Source organism: Oncorhynchus masou, chromosome 28 (genome assembly GCF_036934945.1).
Source record: "Oncorhynchus masou masou isolate Uvic2021 chromosome 28, UVic_Omas_1.1, whole genome shotgun sequence".
NCBI lineage: Eukaryota > Metazoa > Chordata > Actinopteri > Salmoniformes > Salmonidae > Oncorhynchus > Oncorhynchus masou.
Window position 1 is genome coordinate 73,439,571 of NC_088239.1, and position 27,247 is coordinate 73,466,817.

General features: G+C 42.0%; 5 protein-coding genes and 6 non-coding genes across 13 annotated transcripts; 10 read left to right on the plus strand and 1 right to left on the minus strand.

Moving 5' to 3' along the window:
- Positions 1–430: 430 nt before the first annotated feature.
- LOC135518671 (small nucleolar RNA SNORD36) lies at positions 431–507 on the plus strand. Its single transcript, XR_010452208.1, has one exon. It is a non-coding gene; the product is annotated as a small nucleolar RNA SNORD36 (small nucleolar RNA).
- Positions 508–533: 26 nt separating this feature from the next.
- On the plus strand, positions 534–4,240 carry rpl7a (ribosomal protein L7a). Its single transcript, XM_064943247.1, has 7 exons — positions 534–696; positions 912–1,061; positions 1,357–1,497; positions 1,701–1,780; positions 2,036–2,166; positions 2,380–2,449; positions 3,951–4,240. The coding sequence occupies exons 1-7, from the start codon at positions 549–551 to the stop codon at positions 4,053–4,055; spliced, it is 825 nt and encodes a 274-aa protein (XP_064799319.1). The 5' UTR covers positions 534–548; the 3' UTR covers positions 4,056–4,240.
- On the plus strand, positions 759–827 carry LOC135518675 (small nucleolar RNA SNORD24). The gene has a single exon (XR_010452212.1). It is a non-coding gene; the product is annotated as a small nucleolar RNA SNORD24 (small nucleolar RNA).
- Positions 1,163–1,231, plus strand: LOC135518676 (small nucleolar RNA SNORD24). Its single transcript, XR_010452213.1, has one exon. It is a non-coding gene; the product is annotated as a small nucleolar RNA SNORD24 (small nucleolar RNA).
- LOC135518669 (small nucleolar RNA SNORD36) lies at positions 1,555–1,626 on the plus strand. Its single transcript, XR_010452206.1, has one exon. It is a non-coding gene; the product is annotated as a small nucleolar RNA SNORD36 (small nucleolar RNA).
- LOC135518668 (small nucleolar RNA SNORD36) lies at positions 1,867–1,942 on the plus strand. The gene has a single exon (XR_010452205.1). It is a non-coding gene; the product is annotated as a small nucleolar RNA SNORD36 (small nucleolar RNA).
- LOC135518670 (small nucleolar RNA SNORD36) lies at positions 2,239–2,308 on the plus strand. The gene has a single exon (XR_010452207.1). It is a non-coding gene; the product is annotated as a small nucleolar RNA SNORD36 (small nucleolar RNA).
- A 350-nt stretch (positions 4,241–4,590) lies between the features above and the next one.
- On the minus strand, positions 4,591–7,039 carry LOC135518234 (surfeit locus protein 1). Its single transcript, XM_064943243.1, has 9 exons — positions 6,891–7,039; positions 6,678–6,741; positions 6,409–6,536; positions 6,237–6,319; positions 5,921–6,112; positions 5,728–5,800; positions 5,478–5,640; positions 5,182–5,263; positions 4,591–5,039 (listed from the first exon to the last, which is right to left on the minus strand). The coding sequence occupies exons 1-9, from the start codon at positions 6,951–6,953 to the stop codon at positions 4,976–4,978; spliced, it is 912 nt and encodes a 303-aa protein (XP_064799315.1). The 5' UTR covers positions 6,954–7,039; the 3' UTR covers positions 4,591–4,975.
- A 51-nt stretch (positions 7,040–7,090) lies between these two features.
- On the plus strand, positions 7,091–9,546 carry surf6 (surfeit 6). The gene is made up of 4 exons (XM_064943238.1): positions 7,091–7,444; positions 7,822–8,052; positions 8,223–8,305; positions 8,451–9,546. The coding sequence occupies exons 1-4, from the start codon at positions 7,354–7,356 to the stop codon at positions 9,147–9,149; spliced, it is 1,104 nt and encodes a 367-aa protein (XP_064799310.1). The 5' UTR covers positions 7,091–7,353; the 3' UTR covers positions 9,150–9,546.
- Positions 9,547–9,650: 104 nt separating this feature from the next.
- On the plus strand, positions 9,651–21,317 carry kyat1 (kynurenine aminotransferase 1). Of its 3 annotated transcripts, none has more exons than XM_064943233.1 (13): positions 9,651–10,044; positions 10,195–10,323; positions 11,005–11,063; positions 11,145–11,292; positions 16,489–16,638; positions 16,747–16,833; positions 18,129–18,254; positions 18,456–18,576; positions 18,714–18,790; positions 18,920–19,009; positions 19,291–19,477; positions 19,698–19,774; positions 19,881–21,317. In XM_064943233.1, the coding sequence occupies exons 2-13, from the start codon at positions 10,258–10,260 to the stop codon at positions 20,019–20,021; spliced, it is 1,329 nt and encodes a 442-aa protein (XP_064799305.1). In that variant the 5' UTR covers positions 9,651–10,044; positions 10,195–10,257; the 3' UTR covers positions 20,022–21,317. The 3 variants fall into 3 exon arrangements, with proteins under 3 accessions (XP_064799305.1, XP_064799306.1, XP_064799307.1); XM_064943234.1 differs by having other exon boundaries at positions 10,236–10,323; XM_064943235.1 differs by lacking the exon at positions 10,195–10,323.
- A 141-nt stretch (positions 21,318–21,458) lies between these two features.
- Positions 21,459–27,115, plus strand: spout1 (SPOUT domain containing methyltransferase 1). The gene is made up of 12 exons (XM_064943236.1): positions 21,459–21,532; positions 21,704–21,743; positions 22,241–22,363; positions 22,479–22,638; positions 22,764–22,853; positions 22,949–22,998; positions 23,140–23,270; positions 23,422–23,494; positions 23,639–23,737; positions 25,471–25,573; positions 26,012–26,159; positions 26,574–27,115. Exons 1-12 carry the CDS (start codon positions 21,485–21,487, stop codon positions 26,649–26,651), a joined length of 1,143 nt encoding a protein of 380 aa, XP_064799308.1. The 5' UTR covers positions 21,459–21,484; the 3' UTR covers positions 26,652–27,115.
- The last annotated feature ends 132 nt before the right edge of the window (positions 27,116–27,247 follow it).

The window sequence follows — 27,247 nt, forward strand, 5'->3', positions numbered from 1 at the left end:
CCACACGGGACCTCTTAGTACAGCATTTTAATTAATGTATTCGGAGTCCGACTGTGCGGCTGAAATGTAGTGTATGCAGGTATAAATCGCTTTACGCTTGTGGCGGGTAGTGTACAAGACTCGATGGACAACCAAGTAGTAGGCCTAACCTCGCTTCAGCCCGTTTTGCTAACTACGATGCCTGCCCTCTTGCAGTCAATTCGCATAGACAAGGGGATATTGGCATTGTGTAACGTTACATAAAGTTGTCAAATGCCTGTTTGGATAGTTAACGAGGGCTGTAAGTTAGTTGTTTGGTTGGTTCACTTAGCTGGCTAGGTATCCATAACTAACCTTACCTCGCAGTAAAGTTGGTTGGTTAACCAACTTACATGTCACGATGTGTAGCTTCCTTCGTTATAACCACGGAACAGTCTTTATTTTCTGGCTTTTGCTGTGATGCTTTGAATTTCTTCAACTGAATATTATATGTGGATTAGAAAACAAACGTTTTAACCGTGAGGTAAAGCCACACTATTGTTTAAATATCTTTGAACAAACTGTCATGTATGCTGACCAGTCTACTTTTTAAACAGCCTAAAGGCAAGAAGTCTAAGGGGAAGAAGGTGGCACCAGCCCCTTCTGTGGCCAAAAAGCATGAGGCCAAGAAAGTGGTCAACCCCCTGTTCGAGAAGAGGCCAAAGAACTATGGCATTGGTGCGTAAAGTGAACCTTTTGGGATTTGTATTTGATTTCTAGTAACTGTTCTGTCTTGCCTGTGCAGATGATGTAAAGAATATTTGCTATCTTAACAGCAATGCAGACAACCCACCAAGATCGCTGATGCACTTGTTCCATGACTATAGTGGCTTTTGACTTTTCTGATTACACAGTACTGATTGGGTGCACTAATCTCCCATGTTTGTTCATAGGTCAGGACATCCAGCCAAAGCGTGATTTGACACGCTTTGTGAAATGGCCCCGTTACATCCGTCTGCAGAGGCAGCGCTCCATCCTGTACAAGCGTCTGAAGGTCCCCCCAGCGATCAACCAGTTCACCCAGGCACTAGACCGCCAGACTGGTAATTCTCAGTGCATGCGTTTATCAATTTTGCTGTTGATTCGTGTATTGCTTGGGTAATTTTTTTTCTGGGTCTTGAATGAATTATTTTGTGGGGTATTTTGCAGATGATGTGAATAATATTTGCTATCTGAACAGCAATGTTGACATCCCACCAAGATCACTGATGCACCTTACTTAGAAGACCCTAAAACGATCCTTGTGGATCTCTAACTTCAGATATTCTGAGTCGCAGGTCATGTTTTCTGCTATGTCCCAGAGACAGTTAATGTACTGGTTTTCTATTTCCCTCACAGCCACACAGCTGTTCAAGCTGGCCCACAAGTACAGGCCGGAGACCAAGCAGGAGAAGAAGCAGAGGCTGCTGGCCCGCGCTGAACAGAAGGCCGCTGGAAAGGGAGACACCCCAACAAAGAGGCCACCTGTTCTCCGTGCAGGTGAGGCAGGGATTGAGGTCTTTTTAAAGAAAATAAATTATACATACTTTGGCGTTGATGCAATGATGCTTGAATTTCTTCACCTGAAACAGTCATGTAGTTTTATTGAGCTTTTTAACCCTGAGCATAAGCCATGAATTGTTTGACTATTTCAACAACTCTTTTGAATGTGGGTTTGATATCAATGTTGAATTCTCCCATAGGTGTGAACACTGTCACCACTCTGGTGGAAAGCAAGAAGGCCCAGCTGGTGGTCATTGCCCACGATGTGGACCCTATTGAGGTAAGACAACTGAAATTGTAGGCTTGTTTCTTGCTGTATGGGTTCACTTTAGCAGGCTGTTATTACTCGTGGGCATATGTGGTCATTTGCAATGATGCTTGAATTTCTTCACCTGAATCCTCTATGTGGATCAAACATACGAGCTTTTTAATTCTGAGCTAAGACCGCTGCCCTGTATTGTAGTTGAGAAGGCACAGCCAGAAATGTGTTGTCCATAGATATTGATACTAGTCATTTTTCTTGTCTCCTCTGTAGCTGGTGGTCTTCCTGCCTGCTCTGTGTCGCAAGATGGGCGTCCCTTACTGCATTGTCAAGGGCAAGGCCAGGCTGGGAAGACTGGTGCACAGAAAGACCTGTACCTCAGTCGCCTTCACACAGACAAACCCGTGAGTAACAAGTGGCAAAGACAAATATTGATGCACTGAGGCCTACCTCTAGTAAGTTCTATGAAATCCTTTTGGCGATGATGTATGAATTTCTTCAACTGAACGACCGTGTGGCTTTATGAGCTTTTTAACCCTGAGCCAAAGGTATACGTGCAGTTCACCTGAATGTCAATTGTACTTTGACGATGCACTGACATGTTCCTACTTTTTCAGTGAAGACAAAGGTTCCCTTGCCAAGCTGGTGGAAGCCATCAAGACCAACTACAATGACCGATATGAGGAGGTGAGTGGCCAGTCTGATCAGCTACCGTTTTGTCAATATTGACAAGTAGTCAAGCCACAATGTTTCTGGGTCCTGAAGATGGGTGGATTTTCTTGTGGGTTCATTTATGGCTTTTGCAGATGGGAATGAATATTAGCTGTCTTAACAGCAATGCTGACACCCACCAAGAATACTTATGCAATTGGCTTAACCTTTCTGTCACAGGGGTTCCACTAACGGAACACCTCAACAACATTCCGCTGAAAAGGAAGTGTGCGAAATTAAAAAATATTTTTGGGAAATATGTAACTTTCACACATTAACAAGTCCGATACAGTAAATGAAAGAAACATCTTGCTAATCTATCCATCGTGTCCGAATTATAAATAATAAAAATAATAAAAAAATGCTTTACAGCTAAAGCACAACATGATTGTTAGATCACCACCAAGTCGAAGAAACACACAGCCATTTTTCCAGCCAACGATAGGAGTCAACAAAAAGCAGAAATATAGATAAAATGAATCACTAACCTTTGATCTTCATCAGATGACACTCATAGAACATCATGTTACACCGTGTATGTTTTGTTCGATAATGTGCATATTTATATCCAGCTCAGAACCCAAAACAACCAGGGGAATGGCCGCAATTTTGGAATCAAAAAAGTTAGAAACAACACCATGAATATTCACTTACCTTGATCTTCATCAGAAGGCACTCCCAGGAATCCCGGGTAGACAAATGACTTTGTTCCATAAAGTTCCATGTTGTCCAAAAGGCCACTTGTTTGTTAGCGTGTTCAGCTCAATAATCCATCTTCATGAGGCGCGAGCATTTCATCCAGACACAAACTTGAAAAGTTCCATTACAGTCCTTTTGGAAACATGTCAAACAATGTATGGAATCAATCGTTGGGGTGTTTTTAACATAAAACATCAATAATGTTCCAACCAGAGAATTCCTTTGTCTTCAGATAAAGCACTGGAACGCGAGGTAACTCTGTCGGGAGCTCGCGTCATGACAGGCACTATGCCAGACCACTGACTCAATCAGGTCTCATGAGCCCCTCCTTTATGGTAGAATCCTCACTCAAGTTTCAAAATACGGTTGACATCTAGTGGAAGTGCAACCTCATCCATATTTCAGTGTACTTGGTAAGCCAAGCTTTGAAAAACTACAAACTTCAATGTCCCACTTCCTGGTTGATTTCTTCTCTCAGGTTTTTGCCTGCCATGAGTTCTGTTAAAACTGTTTGAATGATGACTGAGTATTACAAACTTCAGTGTTTTCTATCCAATAATATGCTAATATTAGCATCTGGGACAGAGCAGGAGGAAGTTCACTCTGGGCATGCTATTCATCCAAAAGTGAAAATGTTGCCCCCTATCCCCCCCCAAAAATATATTTAACTTGAGGGGGATCTAGCTTAAAGCACACGAGTCACCTCTTTGTCACCCTGAACTGACTTAATTTAACTTGGTTCCCACTGAATTAACTCATGACAATGTGCTCCTTCTAGATCCGTCGTCACTGGGGAGGTGGTATCATGGGTCCGAAGTCCACAGCCCGTATTGCCAAGCTGGAGAAGGCTAAGGCCAAGGAACTGGCCACCAAGCTCGGATAAACTGTTTGATATCAAAATAAATGTCTCAAGAAATATGTTCTTGTTTTTTTTGTCCAATGAGAACCCCTATGTTATGCATGTGAACCTTAAATGGATATTGTGCTGATCACATGAGTTTCAAATGTCAATGGTAGTGGCACATTTTGTATGTGTATTGAATCTATAAAATAAATGATCATACACCATTGGTGCCAATCATGTATAACAAATTGGTATGATTTCTGATGCCGGGAGAACTACCTGGACAAAAAGTGGGACGACTGGTGCTCCTCTGTGTATTACACTTGCTGACCTAAGGCCACTGATGGTGCAACAGGTGGCATTACCCAGCAGAAACATTGTGTAGTGTGCTTTACTTGAAATAGTTCAGCTCAGGCCTGAACATATTTAAACCACCCAATCATAACATGACAATTGGATGCAGTTTGCTATTATATTAGGATACTTCATATGCACAATCCTACTTACAAACATGCAATTTCATTGATTTGGACATCAAATTCATTAAGCCAATTGTGGATTTCACATGAATAGGAATGCAGGTATGCATAGACAAATGGGCCTCGCTCATGGTATTTGTGCATTCAAATTGCCATCTATAATAATTTAATTGTTCGCTGCTTATGAATGCCCATGCCATAGCCCCACCGTCATTGTGGGGCACTTCTGTTTACGTCTAAACCGCTCGCCTGCAGTTGAGGCAGGTAACACATTTGAGAGAAATACTGGTGTTTGGAACATTTCTGGGGTCTTTATTTCAGCTCATGAAACCAACTTTACATGTTGCATTTGTAAGTGTACATTTGTCAAATAAAACCTAGACATTAAGTACCTACAGCAGCTTCTATACTGCCATGATCAGGCTGTGGTATATTCATGACAAACATTCATTTCCACTACTCAAGCCATTGCGGGGTGTTTTACACAATCCTTTTGATGAACTTCGCATACCACATGTAAGAGGTTGCTGCACAGAGGCCATACCTACAGAGAGGAAGAGAAGCACTCATTGGATATGCATACAGCTCAAGTGATCCTAGTCCTACTTTTAGTTATGCAAGCCATAGAGGCTCACAGTGAAGAAAAAAACCAAGGACAGTAATTGATATGAAAAATGTCAACTTACCACGTCATAATGTACTGCATATGTTCATTCCTTAGGGTGACTCGGGTCTGTCCTCCTATAGGTCCACCCGGAATTGTGCTGGCTGAGAATATTAACCAACAAACCTTTGTTTCATTGAGAATGAATGAAAAACTCACTACCAACTCACTTCGGATAAAAAATGGATTTACTGTTATTCCAAACCTCAGCTGAAGGGCATGTTAATCACCATTCAGTCTCACATACCTTATTTTCTCATATACCATGCAATTAAATCAAAGTGTATTGTCTAAATAGGGTAATACTGAGAGCTGTACCCAGGTCAGCATCGATGAAGATCTGCTCAGCCCCTGTGACTCTAGCCATTGTCTCCAGGTCGCGGTAGTGCCAGCGGTTGTGCTCCACGTCGTTTTGTGGCACAAAGGGTTTGCGGATCTCTGTCAGCCTCACCACACCTACCAGGTCAACCTCGTCATCCACCTACAGAGCAGCGCCATGACAAAATCGTCACCCATGACAACTTTGAGTCTTGAATTAGACAATGAATATGGGGGGAGGGGGCCTTACCTGTCCCTTCATCCTGGTTTCTGGTTTGATCTTCTTCCTAGGAACATATCCTCTGTTTACAAGGATTGTGATCCTGTGAAATGTATACAAGAATGTCAACAGTGTAAGGAGACAATAATGTCTTAACATTTTGGAGCTCTCACATACACACACATACTGGTAGCAGCAATTGCGATGTGTGTGTGTCTCTTACCCTAGGTCACTGCAGTAGAACGGGGTAACGACATTGGCTCCAGTATCTCCACTGGATGACAGCTGGCCTGCCTCCCTTGCCTCTTTCTCTGGGTCGACAGGTGAGCGTGGTAAGATGTACATCTCCTGGGAGTGGTCATAGTGCCCACGCACCTTTACTCTCCTGTACTCCAGATTGTTCAACTCCAGAGGACTAGGAAGCAAAGACATATAAACAAGAACATTACAAACACTTCCAGTCTGAACTAAAAAAATCAAAACAACATAATTATGTGTAGTTATCTGTCTGATAACTTGTGTGTGCATGTGTTCCTCACTCAATAGGAAGAGGAATGGGTTCCACGGAGGTAAGACTTCTCAGTTCTGCAATCAACTTAATTTTCCATTCCCGACGTTTCACCTAAGTAGAAGAGTTGCTTAGGTCAATATAATTTGTCATATCCATTCTAGAGGTACTGCCATTTGAACTACTGTTTAATGGAGTCATACCTGCCATGTCCCAAGACCAAATGTGGTGACAGGGATCAGAAGCAGGAGCCATTTGAGGAAGGAGTCCTCTCCCTTCGCTGCACTGGCAGCTGTGGAGCTTGACAGTCGACCAAAGTTGATACACTTGCCTGGAGTGTTTGGAAAGGTGTCGGAGTGTTTGGAAAGGTGTCAGAGCTATAACCATTACGAATCAACGTTATGAAATGGTAAGCTTCGGTCATTGAATCACATGGCTAGTTTGCTAGCTATGAATATGTCTGAAACATTACCTTCTGATTGTTTGAAGAGAGGCAGTCGTGGCAATAGAGTCCTCTTGAAATAAATTGCATGTGACTGAAAAGAGAAATGCATTCACCTACATCATTACATCAGCAGTCAAACTGTAGGTCACTGGAATTTATGCAATAGCAAGCTAGCTAACGCCTGTTAACGTTAGTTCTTAAGATATTAATACTTGAAATACTGTAGCTATATCAACTTACGTTATTTTTGATCATCTTCAAGGTCTTAGCAGAACACGCGAACATAACTGTTAAACTGCCCATAGTTACTGAAAATATGGTAAACACACAGAGATAGTCAATTTGACAAGGCAACTGGCAAAATAACTTACATGTCCTGTGTGCAGGAGGGATTGTGTTTGATGTAACTACATCCGGTCCAACCTGACTTCAATGTGACGCCCATTTCAGTCTGTACACGTGCATTTGTAGCTAGCTAGTACTTTTAATGCTGTCTGTCTTTGGTTGTCATTTTAACAGCAAATGTTGCAATTTTATTTTGGTCATCATAAGTAAAGTTATTTATTCACCATTGGTTAAGGTATCAGAAAGATGACCTGCAACATCTCGCTCGTACTTTCTGTTTGAAGAGGGACTTTACATTAGCTAGTGGCTATTTATTGTTAGCAGATTCGTGGTTGTCGATTTTTTTGTTGTTCGAGAAATGGCAAGTCTTGCTTCAAAGGACTCATACCTTCAGAAATTGGCGAGTAAAGTATGTGCTCAACAGCAAGAACCAAGGAATAGGCCATTTGGTAAATGTTTTCGGGTTCTATCTATTAGCTTGCTGCATGTTTTAATTTGTATGACAATTGTTTTTGAATACATTTTAGATGGTTGCTGATGTTAATCAATGAACCTCTAGCATCACTGACTTAAAAATAAACACCCCTCCAATGTATAGGGTCCTGTGTGGCTCAGTCGGTAGAGCATGGCGCTTGCAACGCCAAGCGTCGTGGGTTCGATTCCCGCTGGGGCCACCCATATGTAAAAGTAGTAGCCCCAGCCGACTTGTAAGTCGCTTTGGACAAAAGCGTCTGCTAAATGGGATATATTATTATTATTATTATATTATAGGCATTTTCATCTGTACTTGTACAACCTAACATGTTGTCTCTCTTCATGAATGAAGTCCCTTTTCAAGGTGGACGTGTGGCTGGCCCTCCAAAGAAGAGGAACAAAACCAATCACAAACAGATAAGTGTAAACAGCAACGTAGTGAAACACCAGAAGTTACCTTTGAAGCCAAACAAGAAGCTTGCCATCACCCCAGCACAGAGAGCATCTGGTGTAGTAGAACAGAAGATCTCAAAAGCTACAGTTCCAAATGGGGTGGTGGTTGAGACTAAACAGAAGCCCAAAGGTAAAGTTATATATTGATGTCCAGTCCACAAATGATGCTCAACTTCCTAACATCTTCTGGTGATACTTGCCTTTCCTCTTTGTTTTTTGTCTAGGTCCAATATAAATGGTGTAATAGCCATGTCAGAGACATTATTGTACTCTTCACTGACTTCTGTTCTCACCCTGAAGGTGGAAAGCCGGGTACTAAATTCTCCACGGTAGATATTCTACGGCAGAGACTTCATGAGAAGATTGAGGAGTCTCGTGGGCAGGTATGTATTAGGTTATCTAAGGGGTTGTTCAGTGTCTACATGCGGTAAAATGTCTCATTACCTATCCACAGTTGACTGTCATGACAATGCACAATTCTGTTGATATAGCCTACAACTAACCTTACATCCCCTTTTCTTCCTGTAGGGAACCCCTAAGGACCCATCCTCTGAGGAGGTGCAGAAGAAGCGAGAGAAGAGAAAGCAGGAGAGGGAGCGCAAGAAGAGGAAGCGTAAAGAGTTCCTCATTAAGAAGCTCGCTGAGAAAGCTGGCTTAGAGTATGAGCCTGAGATCAAAAGGGAAGAGGCCCCTCCTCCCACCGCACCAGCTGCGGGCAAGCGGGACGAGACAGCCATCGTCTTCAATAAGGTGGAGCTGGGCGATGGTGGGTTCTTGGACAAAGAGCAGAAGAAGAAGGAGAAGAAGAACCGGATAAAAGGCGGCCTGACACCGCTGGTGGGCAAGAACTACAAGCAGTTGCTGGGGCGCGTGGAGGCTCGCAAGGCTAAGCTGGAGGAGCTGCGGGAGAAGGATGAGGGCAAGGCCAAGGTGCAGGAGGAGAAGATGAAGTGGACCAATGTGCTGTACAAGGCAGAGGGTCTGAAGATCAAGGATGACGAGAACCTGCTGAGGGCCTCGCTCAAGAGGAAAGAGAAGATGCGCTCGCAGCGGAAGAAGAAGTGGACGGAGCGCAGCGAGACGGTGGTGGAGAAGATGCAAAGGCGACAGGACAAGAGACGCAGAAACATCCAGAAGAACAACAAGGGCAAAGTGGAGAAGAAAAAGGACCGGGCCAGGAAGAGGGGCCGTGTGCTGCCTGAAGACCTGAAGAAGGCTCAGGTGTAGGTGGATGGGGAGGAGGGTCAAGCTGAGGGTTGTGGAAAATGGACTGATTAATTGATGAACATGTCTTTTTGATTGAGTTCTACTGCTTTTTTTGTGGTATGGTGCTTTGTCCAGTGTCCACATAATATTCATAATGCTTTGGACTTATGTTAAAAGCCACTGGACAGGGCAAAGACCCAATACAGGGTTCCTCAAGGTTTGAATAACCAGAGCTCTTTGTCAAATCAATGCTTGCTTTTTTACTTTTATTCTGTTGGTCGCAATGGTTGACACATGCCATGGATGTCCTGTATTGAAAGTGTAAGCTTCAGTTTAAAATACCTAACTTCATCTGATTTCTCTATATTGAATGTCAATGTTTTGCTAAATGTAATTGAATTGAAGAAATATGCCCATATTAACTACCCTGTATTCATTTGTTTGAAAGCGCCACACAAATAGCATTGGAAACACTTAATTGCCATATGTGGTGCACACTGTCTCTTATAGATTGATTGAGTGATTGATAGGCCTATTAATGGGTGTTTATGTAAACAAATGAAACACTAAGGTAGCAACTGATGGTTAATTATTTATTAAATTATTTCATTGGCGCGTGCACGATTCATCCGCTGGTGTAGAACCGGTGAAATAAACCGACCTAAAACTAAAGGCACAAGTGACAATTTATATATTAAGCCCCGCCTATACGGGAAGTTATAATCAAAACGGGGGGGGGGTCAAGGTTCGGGGGTAGTATCGTGACGTCTTCCCCCAGCTGAAGGAGTTTTTAGTATTATTTTTTTTTACCCCAGCTGAGAAGTACAGTCGGCACACTAGCAAAACATCAGCGAATTGGTTAAAGACACGAACGTATAGCTCGAATTTGCAAACGTTGATTCTGTTATAAGATCAGGTAATATTTTTGTTTTACTAGAATTTAGATAACCTTTATAAGATAAATTGCTAACTTATAGCCTCCAGCTGAAAATGTCAAACTGAACTAGTCAAAGATTATTTTGTGTTAACCAGTTTTATTGTGGCTAATCATTCATTGAATGCGTAGCCTGAGTTGTGTGGGTGGTTCATTACACCAACTGATTCAAGGTAATCTGCACTCCTCACTGACATGCTAAGAAGAGTAGCGGCAAATGTGGCTGTGAATAGTTGGAAAGGAAACATTTTTGAACTTAAGGTATGGGGATCTACCGATATGAATAAGTAACCATTTTTACATGTTCTCTTTGTGCTTTCAAGACAACAGGGAACTCTGAAAAATAACGTCAAATCATGGCGTCAGTGATCTTCAGATTGGCGTTCTAAAACAGTGGTTCCCAACCAGGGTTACTTGGATCCCTGGTGTTACTTGGCCTATCCACGGGGGTTATTTGAGATGAGAACATAAGCCAACTGGTAAAATGCACATGAAAGTGTACTCCGGGCAGAGCTAAATTCAGTTGGTGGTACAGTAAATGAAAAGGGTTGGGAACCACTCTGGAAAGAAGCCTGAGTTCCCAACTTGGAATTCCGAGCTGGATGACTGACCATTCAAATTATTTTCCCCAGTCAGCTATTTTTCTTCCTCCTGAGTTCTCAGTTCTCTTGAAAGCAGCAAACAATATAGCTTCAAAATGTTGGCATGTCAGACTGTCAATCATTGCAGCCATAGATATGTCAATTAATTTGAGAGTGGTTTCTCCAGCCCCATGCCTCAGGTGACTAAACAAAGTGTCCAGGGTCAGGCTATTGAAATGGCCGCTTGTGGCTATTCAAGTATATTTTATAAGGAGTTGTATGCTCTAAAGAGCAATGTGAAATCATCTACATATTTCAATTGACTATTTAATAAAGTAAATGAACATTTATTTCATTTCAGTTAATCATGGCACGCCAGCTACATGCTCGCAGAATCGAGGGAATTGACAAAAATATATGGTAATTTTACAGAAATAAAAATGTTGCACGCACATGAGCCATATCATACATTGTTGTTTATCAATTGTTCTGTATTGACAGGGTTGATTTGACACAGCTGGCTGCTGACTACAAGGTGGTGAATCTAGGCCAGGGCTTTCCTGACTTCTCCCCACCAAGCTACATCCAAGAGGCCCTCTGCAAAGCAGTCAACGGAGGATGTTCAATGCATCAGTACACACATGCTTTCGTGAGAAACACAATAGTGTCTGTGTGTGCCACACACTTGATTTTACCTCAGCACATTTGTGGTTGATGTTTTATACCTTTTTTTCAAGACATTTGTATTTTTTATTTAACCAGGTAAGCTAGTTGAGAACAAGTTGTCATTTACAACTGTGACCTGGCCAAGTTAAAGCAAAGCAGTGCGACAGAAACGACAACACAGGTACACATGGAATAAACAAGTGTACAGTCAATAACAAAATAGAAAAAAAGGAAATCTATATGTGTGCAAGTGGCATGAGGAGCTAAGGCAATAAATAGGCCATAGTAGCAAAGTAATTACAATTTAGCAGATTAACTGGTGTTATGGATGAGCAGATGATGATGATGATGGTGTGTAAGTAGTGATGTGCAAAATAGCAGCAAAGTAAATAAAAACAATATGGGGGTGAGGTAGGTAGCTTGGGTGGGCTATTTACAGATGGACTATGTACAGCTGCAGCGATCGGTTTGCTGCTCAGATAGCTGATGTTTAAAATTAGTGAGAGAAATGTAAGGCTTCAGCTATATATATATATATTTTGCAATTCGTTCCAGTCACTGGCAGCAGAGAACTGGAAGGAAAGGTGGCCAAAGTGATAGACTACATCCAATTTGCTGAGTAGAGTATTGAAAGCTATTTTGTAAATGACATCGCTGAATTCGAGGATCGGTAGGATAGTCAGTTTTACTAGGATAAATTTGGCGGCGTGAGAGAAGAAGGCTTTGTTGCGAAATAGAAAGCCGATTCTAGATTTGATTTTGGATTGGAGATGTTTGATATGAGTCGAAGGAGAGTTTACAGTCTAGCCAGACACCTAGGTAGTTGTCCACGTATTCTAGGTCAGAACCGTCCAGAGTAGTGATGCGGGTGGGTGCAGGCAGCGAACGGTTGGAAAGCATGCATTTGGTTTTACTTGTATTTAAGAGCAGTTGGAGGCCACGGAAGGAGTGTTGTATGTCATTGAAGCTCGTTTGGAGGTTAGTTAACATTGTCCAAAGGGGCCAGATGTATACAGAATGGTGTCGTCTGCGTAGAGGTGGATCAGGGAATCACCGGCAGCAAGAGCGACATCATCTATATATATATATATATATATATATATATATGTCTGTCCTGTCTGTCTGTCCTGTCTGTCCGTCTGTCTGTCTGTCTGTGTACAACAGGCCCTCCGATTTGACACACTGAACTCTATCGAAGAAGTTGTTGGTGAACCAGGCGAGGCAGTCATTTGAGAAACCAAGGCTATTGAATCTGCCGCCGATAAGAATATGGTGATTGACAGTCGAAAGCCTTGGCCAGGTCGTTGAAGACTGCTGCACAGTAGTGTCTTTTATCGATGGCGGTTATATTGTTTAGTACCTTGAGCGTGGCTGAGGTGCACCCATGGGAAACTGGCTTGCACAGCGGAGAAGGTACGGTGGGATTCGGAATGGTCAGTGATCTGTTAACTTGGCTTTTGAAGACTTTAGAAAAGCAGGGCAGGATGGATATAGGTCTATAACAGTTTGGGTCTAGAGAGTCACCCCCTTTGAAGAGGAGGATGACCGCTTAGCTGTTGGTTGGGGGAGCCAGGAGGAAAGCATGGCCAGCCGTAGAGAAATGCGAGCTACAGGATGCAAATTTATGTTTGAAAAAGCTAGCCTTTGCTTTCCTGACTGACTGTGTATTGGTTCCTGACTTCCCTGAACAGTTGCAAATCGCGGGGACTATTCGACGCTATTGCAGACCGCCACCGGATGTTTTTGTGCTGGTCAAGGGCAGTCAGGTCTTGGCTATATCTGTTCTTAGTTCTACATTTTTTGAGTGGGGCGTGCTTATGTCAGATGGTGAGGAAATTACATGGTCTTTTTGTTTAGAAAAATGTCTTGTACAGAAATGTCGATCACAATAAATGCGCAGAGGTAAAATTGTGTGTGGCATATATACAGAACCAGTCAAAAGTTTGGACACAGCTACTTATTCCAGGGTTTTCCTTTATTTTTAATAGTACTGTTCAAAAGTTTGGGGTCACTGACAAATGTCCTTGTTTTTGAAAGAAAAGCAAAAAAAAAAAAAAGTCCATCTAAAATTACATGAAACTTATCAGAAATACAGCTTAGACAATGTTGTGAATGACTATTGTAGCTTGAAATGGCTTTTCTTAAAATGGAATATGTACATAGGCGTACAGAGGCCCATTTTCAGCAACCATCACTCCTGTGTTCCAATGGTACATTGTGTTAGCTAATTGAATTTGATCATTTTAAAAGGCTAATTGATCATTAGGAAACTTTTGCAATTATGTTAGCACAGCTGAAACTTCTGATTTTAAAGAAGCAATAAAACTGGCCTTTAGACTAGTTGAGTATCTAGAGCATCAGCATTTGTGGGTTCAATTACAGGCCCCATATGGCTAGAAACAAAACTTTCTTCTGAAACTCGTCGGTCTACTCTTGTTCTGAAAAATGAAGGCTATTCCATGCTAGAAATTGCCACGATCTCATACAATGTTGTGTACTACTCCCTTCACAGAACAGCACAAACTGTCTCTAATGAGAATAGAAAGAGTGGGAGCCCTGGTGCACAACTGAGCAAGAGGACAAGTACATTAGTGTTGAGTTTGAGAAACGGACGCCTTACAAGTCCTCAACTGGCAGCTTCATGAAATGGTACCCGTATAACACCAGTCACAACGTCAACAGTGAAGAGGCGACTCCGTGATGCTGGCCTTCTAGGCAGAGTTCCTCTGTCCAGTGTCTGTTATTTTGCCCAACTTAATCTTTACTTTTTATTGGCCAGTCTGAGATATGGATTTTTCTTTGCAATTCTTCCTGGAAGGCCAGCATCCCGAGGTCGCTTTTTCACTGTTGACTTTGATGAAGCTGCCAGTTGAGAACTTGTGAGGCGTCTGTTTCCCAAACTAGACACACTAATGTACTTGTCCTCTTGCTCAGTTGTTCCCCGGGGCCTTTCACTCTTGTTATTCTGGTTAGAGCCAGTTTGCACTGTTCTGTGAAGGGAGCAGTACACCGTATTGTATGAGATCTTCAGTTTCTTGCATGGAATAGCCTTCATTTCCCAGGTCAAAAATAGGCTGAGTTTCAGAATAAAGTTATTTGTTTCTGGACATTTTGAGCCTGTAATCGAACCCACAAATGCTGATCCTCTAAGTAGTCTAAAGAAGGCCAGTTTTATTGCTTTTTTAATCAGAACAACAGTTTTCAGCTGTGCTAACATATTTGCAAAAGAGTTTCTAATGATCAATTGGCCTTTTAAAATGATCAACTTGGATTAGCTAACACAACGTGCCTTTGGAACAGAAGAGTAATGGTTGCTGATCATGGGCCTCTGTACACCTATGTAGATATTCCATTAAAAAATCTGCCATTTCCAGCTACCATTTACAACATTGTCAACACTGTATTTCTGATCTATTTTAATGGACAAAAACAAGGACATTCCTAAGTGACCCCAAATGTGTTTTATTTATATATATATACATAGTGGTGCAAAAAAAATATTTAGTCAGCCACCAATTGTGCAAGTTCTCCCACTTAGATGAGAGGCCTGTATTTTCCATCATAGGTACACTTCAACTATGACAGACAAAATGAGAAAAAATTCCAGAAAATCACATTGTAGGATTTTTAAGGAATTTATTTGCAAATAATGTTGGAAAATAAGTATTTGGTCACCAACAAACAAGTAAGATTTCTGGCTCTCACAGACCTGTAACTTCTTTAAGAGGCTCCCCTGTCCTCCACTCGTTGCCTGTATTAATGGCACCTGTTTGAACTTGTTATCAGTATAAAAGACACCTGTCCACAACCTCAAACAGTCACACTCCAAACTCCACTATGGCCAAGACCAAAGAGCTGTCAAAGGACACCAGAAACAAAATTGTAGACCTGCAGGGGGCTGGGAAGACTGAATCTGCAATAGGTATTGTTAGGAAATGGAAGATATACAAGACCACTAATCTCCCTCGATTTGGGGCTCCACCCAAGATCTCACCCCGTGGGGTCAAAATGATCACAAGAACGGTGAGCAAAAATCGCAGAACCACATGGGGGGACCTCGTGAATGACCTGCAGAGAGCTGGGACCAAAGTAACAAAGCCTACCATCAGTAACACACTACGCCGCCAGGGACTCAAATCCTGCAGTGCCAGACGTGTCCCCCTGCTTAAGCCAGTACATGTCCAGGCCCGTCTGAAGTTTGCTAGAGAGCATTTGGATGATCCAGAAGAAGATTGGGAGACTGTCATATGGTCAGATGAAACCAAAATATAACTTTTTGGTAAAAACTCAACTCATTGTGATTGGAGGACAAAGAATGCTGAGTTGCATCCAAAGAACACCATACCTACTGTGAAGTATGGGGGTGGAAACCTCATGCTTTGGGGCTGTTTTTCTGCAAAGGGACCAGGATGATGGTCTGTGTAAAGGAAAGAATGAATGGGGCCATGTATCGTGAGATTTTTGAGTGAAAACCTCCTACCATCAGCAAGGGCATTGAAGATGAAACGTGGCTGAGTCTTTCAGCATAACAATGATACCAAACCACCGTCCGGGCAAAGGAGTGGCTTCGTAAGAAGCATTTCAAGGTCCTGGAGTGGCCTAGCCAGTCTCCAGATCTCAACCTCATAGAAAATCTTTGGAGGGAGTTGAAAGTCTGTGTTGCCCAGCAACAGCCCCAAAACATCACTGCTCTAGAGGAGATCTGCATGGAGGAATGGGCCAAAATACCAGAAACGGTGTGTGAGAACCTTGTGAAGACTTACAGAAAACGTTTGACCTCTGTCATTGCCAACAAAGGGTATATAACAAAGTATTGAGAAACTTTTGTTATTGACCAAATACTTATTTTCCACCATAATTTGCAAATAAATTCAAAAAATATCCTACAATTTGATTTTCTGGATTTTTTTTTTCTTCTCAGTTTGTTTGTCATAGTTGAAGTGTACCTATGATGAAAATTACAGGCCTCATCTTTTTAAGTGGGAGAACTTGCACATTTGGTGGCTGACTAAATACTTTTTTACCCCACTGTATATACACACACACACACGCACACACACATTTTGTTTTTACATTGTTGGTCTTAGGGACAGTAACTCCCAGCACCACAAATAAGAAGCTTGGTAATGTGCGTGTTAATTATTCTAAAGTGTGTGTGGTTTATTTTGTTCTTCTCTAGGGCCATCCCCCTCTTGTGTCGATCCTGGCTAAGTTCTTTGGTAGAGTCGTGGGACATGAGATTGATGCTTTCAAGGACATCCTGGTCACTGTCGGAGCCTACCAGGCTCTCTTCTGCACCTTTCAAGCCCTCGTCGATGAAGAAGATGAGGTAACAGTGACTGTCGTCAACAACACCTAGACAAAGGGTGCAACTCAATACTGAGATGCACAGTTTTTACTGTGCATCTCCTATCAGTCAGTCACTTCTGTCTTCTAGGTCATCATTATTGAGCCTTTTTTCGACTGCTATCAGCCAATGGTGAAGATGGCAGGAGGAAAAGGTGTCTATGTGCCACTGAGGCCCGTGAGTAGTGTTTTTTTTATTTATTTTTTAGTGATATTTTTATGTACCTTTCATGGCCCATTTCCTATGGTGTAACAGTAAGTGCTAGCCTAAAGCTCATTGATAATGTTTACATGCACAGTAATTCGATATTTTATTATTATTATTTTTTTTAACCTTTATTTAACTAGGCAAGTCAGTTAAGAACAAATTCTTATTTTCAATGACGGCCTAGGAACAGTGGGTTAACTGCCTGTTCAGGGGCAGAACGACAGATTTGTACCTTGTCAGCTCAGTCCAACGCTCTGACCACTATGCTACCCTGCCGATATTAAACTGATTATGGCAGTAGGCAGATTATGTAATAGTCCTGTAAACACCTGACTCTGTTTATGTTAATCGGCGTAAGGTAAAATTCGAAGTAAGCATATGCCCATTAAAACACCTGGTTTTCTGAGCAATCTTTCAAATTATTAAGACATGTAAACCCCTTAATCGGCATTCCAGCAGTGTGATCTGCGCATGTGGCAGCGCCGAGCGAGCCTTTCACATAGACTTTAAACCACTGGAACAAAGAGGCCTAGCTTGAACCATGAAAAACAGGCCCAGACCATTATTCCTCCACCACCAAACTTTACAGTAAAGTAAGGCCATTGTACTGGCAATGTTTGTCTATGGAGATTGCATGGCGGTGTGCTCGATTTAAAAAAAAATATATAATATACACCTGTCAGCAACGGTGTGGCTGAAATAGCCGAACCCACTAATTTGAAGGGGTGTCCACATACTTTTGTATGTCCGAACTCATAATCAACTATGCTTCTCAAATAACATGGACACTGTGGTAGAACGTTTATTTTGATTGCCGATATTCTGCATTTATCAACGTTCCATGAAGTAGCCTGATTTCAGATGGGTCCATATAAACATAATTATTAGGAAAATTGTTCTCCTTGCAAAGCATGTAAACTTTTTAATTAAACTTATATTAATCTGAACAATCCACAATAATTGCATCAAATAAAATGTTATTTGTCACATGCACCAAATACAGACGGGGTAGACGTTACTGTGAAATGCTTACTTACAAGCCCTTAACCAACAATGCAGTTCAAGAAAGACTTAAAATATGAACTAAAGTAAAACATTTAATTTGAAAGAAATATAATAAAAATAACTACGCTATATACAGGGGGTACCGGTACCTAGTCAATGTGCGGGGATACAGATTAGTTGAGGTGATTTTATTTTATTGTGTGCATGTAATTAATTTAGAGAAGTCCAGATAACATAAAGCTGAGGTTGTGTTGTCCTAGAGAGTGGAGGGGGGCAAGGCCCTGACTAGTGCAGACTGGGTCCTATCTTCTGAGGAGTTGGCCAGTAAATTCAACCCACGCACCAAAGCCATCGTCATCAACACTCCCAACAATCCATTAGGCAAGGTGAGACCACCCACTGTATGGTGAGACTTAGCTCAAGGATAACATTGAAACATCTCCATTTCATATTACGGGTGACATTCTTGTCGTGCAAACGATCTGTGCAGAAACACAGTTAACCACGTAATCTGGCAGTGCAATTGAATTAGAAACACCTTAATCACTGACTTTTCTCACCTACCACATCTCCTCTTTGTCACATAGGTGTATAAGAGGGAGGAGCTCCAAGTGATTGCTGACCTGTGTATAAAGCACAATGTGGTGTGTATCAGTGACGAGGTGTACGAGTGGCTGACTTATGACGGTGCCAAGCACGTGAAGATAGGTGAGAGACAGTGGATTCAATAGAGACGAGCAGCACATTTTCTATAGCATGATGTAATAGCCATGGTCAACGGTGATAGCAGTATGGTAATAATGCCCTGATGCAGCTAAATATTATTTTGACTGTTTTCATTCAAGCCAGTCTTCCTGGGATGTGGGAGCGGACTGTCACGATAGGAAGCGGAGGAAAGAGCTTCAGTGCTACAGGGTGGAAGGTAGGTAACCCACTGAAATGCTATGCTCAAGTTGAGGCACAGTGCCATATGCAATCTATATTGTGTGTATTGAATTGACTAAGACATATCTAATCCATATTGTTTGTATTGCAATGATGATTGTTTCAGGTTGGCTGGGCTATTGGAGCAGGGCCCATTATAAAGCACCTGAAGACCGTCCATCAGAACTCTGTGTACCACTGTGCCACGGCCGCTCAGGTTTATGACTGATTTCTAAACCACTACTGTTGGTGTATGAAGACATATGACCTCACCCTTACGCTAACTTCTTGACTTATTTACTTTAACTAACTTGCCTATTGAATGAGGAAGGTGAGAATACTGTATGTCTTGCTCACAACTTTTAAATTGACGGAAGTTGTCTTTAAATTCAGTCTAAATCTTATCTGAAATTGAATTGTTAACTTTCAAAGGTAAGACAACATCCTCCAGCTCATGCTTTGGGTGAGTCGTTCACACTCACTCTTGCACCCACTCAGGAGGCGGTGGCCCAAGGTTTCCAGAGAGAGTACGAGCTCTTTGGGACGCCAGAGAGTTACTTCCTGCAGTTGCCTGAGATGCTGAATCAAAAGAGGAAGAAGCTGGCGACCTGTCTGGAGAGTGTTGGCCTGCAGCCCATTCTGCCCGAGGGAGGCTACTTCATGATATCAGACATCTCCTCTCTCAGTGAGTATTAATGTACCATTACAGTGTGTTTGCTTGTATCTGGTTGTTAAAATGTCATTTATCTGTTTGCGAGTGTTGCAATGTGTTGTTTTTTTTCATGGATCCGCTTGTGTGAGAGTAACAATGTTTCAGCTTCATCAAATTTGTCTTGGTTAATATGGGCATGTGAAGTAATGGTTCAATGTCTCTTAATATTTCATAACTGTTTTTTTTCTCAAAGAGGTTGACTTGAATGATCCAAGCACTCAGGATGAACCTCACGACTACAGATTTGTCAAGTGGCTCATTAAAGAGAAGGTAACAAGAGGGGAGAGGTTTAGGTTGAAATAAATATTGAAACGTTGACATGGTATGGATGATGCATAATGTAATCCTGACTTTATATATGTTCTTCATAATGCAGGGTTTGGCCACTATCCCTGTCTCGGCTTTCTACAGCCCTGAGCACCGCAAGGACTTCCAAAACTACATTCGGTTCTGCTTCGTCAAGGAGGACTCGACATTGAACGCTGCTGAGGATATCCTCAGAAAGTGGAATGACTGAAAATGAAGAAGGCACAGACAACCCTTCCTGTTTTTGCCTTTATCCACCCTAGCTCAATTTAAGTCTGCTCCGTTAAACCGAGCCATATTCAACACCTCTGGATTTGTGTACACTATGTATTACTGTAGGAATATACCTCCATAGAATGTTTTCCTTTGTCAACGTACACTGAGTGTCCTGAACATCTTCCTAATATTGATTCGCACACCTTTTTGCCCTCAGAACAGCCTCAATTTGTTGTGGCATGGACTCTTATCCAAAGCGTTCCACAGGGATGCCGGCCCATGTTGACTCCAATGCTTCCCACAGTTGTCAATTTGGCTGGATGGGCGTCAGGTGGTGGACCAGTCTTGATACATATGTGAAACTGTTGAGCGTGAAAAACCTAGCAGCATCGCAGTTCTCCTGGCACCTACTTCCATAACCCATTGAGGCACTTAAACATTTTGTCTTGCTCATTAATCCTCTGAATTGCACACATACACAATCCATGTCTCAATTGTCTCAAGGCTTAATAATTGTTCTTTAACCTGTCTCCTCCACTTCATCTACACTGATTTTTGAAGTGGATGGCCCATAGCTTTCACCTGGATTCAGCTGGTCAGTCTGTCATGGAAAGAGCAGATGTTCCTAATGTTTTGGATACTGTGTATATCTACTATGTCATGAAGGCATATGTCGGCGTAGTCAGTCACACTCCCAGTTCTGATTGTTCTAGTTGGCTGTTTTTTGTTGTTGTTTTTTCAAATCTGTCCTGATACGGTAGTAATCAACCATTTAGAGTAATCATCCGTCCTGCATGGATGTGATCACCATCCAGAGTGCACTATAATTTTATCACATTACTGTTGATTTGAATATTTTTGTTTAACTGTTCTGAATGACATTAATGCACATTTAAAAATGAGACCAAGGGAAAGATGTGCATTGAATTTGCTGTCTTTGGTAGACAACACTGTATTTGATGCTGTAAGGTTCTAATTCTGAGTCTCCCCTTATCAATGCCTGCCACATGTAATCGCTTCCCTGCACTCAACACATTTCAAGCTTAGTTGCACACATTATATACCTTCCTCCTATAACCATTCACTTCTGGTGTAGACCCTCTCTCAGTAACATGAAGTAGATTTCATATTCTCAGAACCCAACAATGTCCTTCAATCTTTTAGTGATTTTTTTTTTTTTTTGTATTATCAACTGGTGGTCTACTCCTCAGAGAAATTGTCCCAAAGTGTGCTTATTTGCATAAAACTGTATGCTGATCTTGTAAAAATAAAGAGTTTTGAAGCGGCTAAATTTGAATGAGTCCTGCTTTTTATGAAATCATCTACATTTACCAGGTTTGTGTAAATGACATGTTTAGAGCAATCATGTTTGATTTAAGGCTGGTAGATTACTTTTATTTTGAAAATGTATTATGCGAACCGGAAGTTTCTGTTTTCACGTGTTGGTTGCAGGGAAAGATGACGGACAGCGTTGCATCGAAAAAGCCCAAATTGTCCTCTTCTCAGGTATTTTAAACTGGGACGTCATACGTTGTCTTCTGATGTCTAAAAGAGGCAATTCGTGTCACATCTTGAGATTTTAGTGATTTTTTTACGTTAAACGACCGTAATTTTACATCGGTTCGCCAGCTAGCATAATGCTAACTAACATGGTGTGTATATGTTCATGTTTTACAGGGCGAGGACAGAGTAGATTGGAAGAAATGGAAAGCGGAACGTAAGCATCCTTCATCCTACTTTATTATTATTAAAAACTTGCCAAACTAATCGCTATGGTTGATTATCGGGGCATGCGCACTTTTACAGACATGTTATCTGACCCCAGTTGGGATTGAGTTCAGTCTTGTACTACATCAGAAATCACAACCGTGTATATAAGCAGACTCTCAAGACATGAAATGGAAATTATTGCCATGTGCCTATGTATAGGCTAAGTGTACACTGCTTAGTATCTTAGCCTAACGGTAACCGAAAGGTCGCTGGTTCGAATCCCCGAGTTGGCAAGGTGGCAAAATCTGCCGTTGGGGTGCCGATGACGTGAATGTCGATTCAGGCAGCTCCCGCATCTCTCTGATTCAGAGGTTGGGTTAAATGCCGAATACACATTTCAGTTGAATGTGTTCAGTTGTGCAACTGACTAGGTAACCACCTTGACTTCCTTTCCTACTACTTGTTGATTTGTGAATCCAGCTCATGTTTTTCCTTGAATAATAGGAAAAGAGATCAAGAAGCAAATCAAAGAATCCAAGCTGATTCAACAACTTGACAAGCAGAAGCAAGAGGAGGAGGAGAAGACTGAGGCAGCACTGCAGCAGAGTCAGAGGGAAAACCAATCAGGTAATATTGATTCGGTTTTCATCCCACTGGTTATTCCACTATGATCCCTCTATCTTTAAAAAATGCCTAAGAATAAAATAATGTATGATTTTGACTCCCGCATCTGCAACCATAGGACGGTCGTACACAGTGAGCGTGGCCTTGCCTGGTTCTGTCCTGGACAATGCCCAGTCTACAGAACTCCGCACATACCTGGCTGGACAGATAGCCAGAGCCTGCGTCGTGTTCTGTGTCGACGAGATCATCGTATTTGACGAACAAGATGAGGATGTCAAGTAAGACCTCTGTTTCTGTGCATCTTATTTTAGGCTCATGTCTTTAGTAATTTGATGCTGTTTTAGATGTTAGGTCTTGACAGTGGCAGTATAATTATACTGATCCACAATGTTTTATTTCCCAGGACTGTTGAGGGAGAATTCAATGGTGTCGGCAAGAAGGGTCAAGCCAGCATTCAACTGGCTAGAATCCTCCAGTTCTTGGAATGCCCACAGTAAGTACTACATTGACTTATAACAGACTAAGTCAAACGCAGCTGCTGTCTTTGACTATGGTTTGAATCCTCTTCCCTTTGTATTATTTTCCAAGGTACCTGCGCAAATCATTCTTCCCAATGCATAAAGATTTACAGTATGCCGGTGAGTGAGTAGCTGAAAACTCCACCTCCATTCCTGGTTTTCCCAACCATATATGAACAGATGTCATGGTGTAAACATTATAATGAATGTTCTAGTACAGCCATATTTGCCCTAACCGTGTGTTGGTGCCTTCCCATTAAGGCTTGCTCAACCCTCTGGACAGCCCTCACCACATGAGGAAGGATGATGAGTGTGAGTACCGGGAGGGGGTGGTCCTCGATCGGCCTAGCAAACCAGGAAAAGGCTCCTTGGTCAACTGTGGAATGTGGAAGGTGAGTAGATGTCTCGATATGATGATAAAGTTCGGTAATATGCCATAAGAAGAACCATAGGTCAACGGACCGAGAAAGTTGTGTGCTGACATTGAACCCCAACAGCAGCAGGATGTAGTAGAGGATTGATTTATTTTTCTGCTACTTTTAGGAGGTGCAGATAGATAAGCAGCTACAGTCTGGTCTCAGAGTCACTGTCCACATGAACAAGATCCAGAATAAAGGTCGGTCCACATCTGTCCATCCAACTCCGCTTATCTTTGATTCCATGAATAGGTGCTTCTGAGAAGTACGTTTCAGCTATTCACATACAAATATGATGCTTCACTCATAGTTGCTCAGTATTTTGTGTATGTGTGTTTACACAGATGGAAGACTACACAAAGGGGTGGTGGTGGCGCCTCACAAGCCGCGAACAGAGGGAGGTCTGTACTGGGGCTACAGTGTTCGCCTGGCCTCAAGTCTAAGTAGGTGTATTATTTACATACAGTGCCTTGCGAAAGTATTCGGCCCCCTTGAACTTTGCGACCTTTTGCCACATTTCAGGCTTCAAACATAAAGATATAAAACTGTATTTTTTTGTGAAGAATCAACAAGTGGGACACAATCATGAAGTGGAACGACATTTATTGGATATTTCAAACTTTTTTAACAAATCAAAACTGAAAAATTGGGCGTGCAAAATTATTCAGCCCCCTTAAGTTAATACTTTGTAGCGCCACCTTTTGCTGCGATTACAGCTGTAAGTCGCTTGGGGTATGTCTCTATCAGTTTTGCACATCGAGACACTGAAATTTTTTCCCATTCCTCCTTGCAAAACAGCTCGAGCTCAGTGAGGTTGGATCTAGAGCATTTGTGAACAGCAGTTTTCAGTTCTTTCCACAGATTCTCGATTGGATTCAGGTCTGGACTTTGACTTGGCCATTCTAACACCTGGATATGTTTATTTTTGAACCATTCCATTGTAGATTTTGCTTTTTGTTTTGGATCATTGTCTTGTTGGAAGACAAATCTCTGTCCCAGTCTCAGGTCTTTTGCAGACTCCATCAGGTTTTCTTCCAGAATGGTCCTGTATTTGGCTCCATCCATCTTCCCATCAATTTTAACCATCTTCCCTGTCCCTGCTGAAGAAAAGCAGGCCCAAACCATGATGCTGCCACCACCATGTTTGACAGTGGGGATGGTGTGTTCAGGGTGATCAGCTGTGTTGCTTTTACGCCAAACATAACGTTTTGCATTGTTGCCAAAAAGTTCAATTTTGGATTCATCTGACCAGAGCACCTTCTTCCACATGTTTGGTGTGTCTCCCAGGTGGCTTGTGGCAATCTTTAAACAACACTTTTTATGGATATCTTTAAGAAATGGCTTTCTTCTTGCCACTCAGATTTGTGCAATATACGACTGATTGTTGTCCTATGGACAGAGTCTCCCACCTCAGCTGTAGATCTCTGCAGTTCATCCAGAGTGATCATGGGCCTCTTGGCTGCATCTCTGATCAGTCTTCTCCTTGTTTGACCTGAAAGTTTAGAGGGACGGCCAGGTCTTGGTAGATTTGCAGTGGTCTGATACTCCTTCCATTTCAATATTATCGCTTGCACAGTGCTCCTTGGGATGTTTAAAGCTTGGGAAATCTTTTTGTATCCAAATCCGGCTTTAAACTTCTTCACAACAGTATCTCGGACCTGCCTGGTGTGTTCCTTGTTCTTCATGATGCTCTCTGCGCTTTTAATGGACCTCTGAGACTATCACAGTGCAGGTGCATTTATACGGAGACTTGATTACACACAGGTGGATTGTATTTATCATCATTAGTCATTTAGTTCAACATTGGATCATTCAGAGATCCTCCCTGAACTTCTGGAGAGAGTTTGCTGCACTGAAAGTAAAGGGGCTGAATAATTTTGCACGCCCAATTTTTCAGTTTTTGATTTGTTAACAAAGTTTGAAATATCCAATAAATGTCGTTCCACTTCATGATTGTGTCCCACTTGTTGTTGATTCATCACAAAAAAATACAGTTTTATATCTTTATGTTTGAAGCCTGAAATGTAGCAAAAGGTCGCAAAGTTCAAGGGGGGCGAATACTTTCGCAAGGCACTGTATCTTCCACAACTGGAGCCATTATTTTCAATTTCGTGAGGTTGAGAGTTTCATTCAATTTGACTAATCTCAATTTACCAAGTGTTGATTTGGATTGCAGGTAATGTGTTCACTGAGTGTCCACATAAAGAGGGCTATGATTTGACCATTGGAACATCTGAGAAAGGCAGTGATGTTGACAAAACTTCTCTTTCTCCATTCAAGTAAGTTCAGAGTATGAGGGCAAGAAGGTCTGGTGGAAGACCTGTTTACATGTGTTACATAACTTCGTTGTGTATGACTGAATCTCTCGTGGACAGATCTACGTCAACAACTGGTACCGTAGAGTCTGTGGGGAATGCGTGGGATAATGAGCAGCAGTAGATCTGATTTTTGGGTTTTTCATCACTGGTTATTTTGACATATCACAATGTCGCAGGCGTTGGCATCTTTAGAATTTCAGAAGAGTAGGGGACATAGACTTGTACGTAACTAGCAAAGATAGAGGGTGGAGTTCCTTGTTCTAGCATCTCTTAATCCCTTCTCTTAACATGTAAGGACCCAGAATTTAATCGAGCAGCTGACCAATAATGCAAGACTTTAATTCTGGGTTAGCTGAGATTATATATGGCCTGAAACTTTATTCTGTTCTCACTCTCCAGGCACATGTTGGTTGTGTTTGGTGGTCTGCAGGGCTTGGAGGCCAGTGTGGACGCTGATCAGAACCTGGAGGTGACGGACCCCGGTGTCCTATTTGACCTGTACCTCAACACCTGCCCCAACCAGGGCAGCAGAACCATCCGCACAGAGGTGAGTGTGTAGCAGGGGAAGACAGAGTATAGCGAACTGTCGTTCACATGTCTGCTGTAGGTCAGAGTTATTCCCTGACCAGTAACGACTCTGACAATGGAACATGGTTTCCCTACATCGAGGATCTCAAACCCATTCCACAGAGGCCTGAGTGTCTGCGGGTTTTTGTTTTTTTTGTTTAAATTAAGCCTTAGACAATCAGGTGAGCTGAGTTCCTTACTAATTAGTGAACTTAATTCATCAATCAAGTACAAGGGTGCAGCGAAACTCCCAGACACTCAACCCTCCGTTTAATGAGTTTGACAGGTGCCCCTACTTGGTGAAGGAAAATCTCAGGGCCCTTAATCTGTCATATTGGCTGGGAGTTCAATCTGACCAGTCTATATTCTGTTGCTCTGATCATGTCTTCCACAGGAGGCCATCCTGATCTCCATGTCCAGCCTGAGGCAGAAAATCACAGCCGCATTTCCAGACAAGTCGAATGGTTCATAACAGGAAGTGGCTACTGACAAACCATCACTAAGAGGAAGACTAAAGGATCTAAAAAATAATTCACTTTTTTAGGGAACTGGGTGAAGCTAACTGACCCAGGAGTCAATTTAATATTTAAATACTTCTGGGTTCGAATGAATGGACATTGCTGGGATTATTCTGTGCTGTTTTTTTACTTATTCAAGGTTAAGAGATCACAGCACAAGTGAAGAAGAACCTAGTGTCTTGGCCATGAGACCTCATTCTTGGTGTTTCCTTATTTATATCCTCTCTCTTTGGTAGCATTTTGCTAGTTAAAGCTAACGCTAGCTTTGCTCTGTTTCTACTATCCCCTCTGTATAGGATTCCAGGTGAATTAAGTCATTTATATGCATCAGTTTGTCATTTGTTCTCAAGACGCATTACAGAACATACATGAAGAATAAGTTGCTGAACACAATGCTAACAATAAATAATGCAATACATTCTGTTCAGTGATGCTAATGAATACCGCAATACATTAGTTTGAATTATTCAAACTCAAACCTCTGCACGCCTCAGGATGTCAGAGGTAAAGGGTCAATCATGATGACGAGGCAACGTTCGTCCATGTCGTG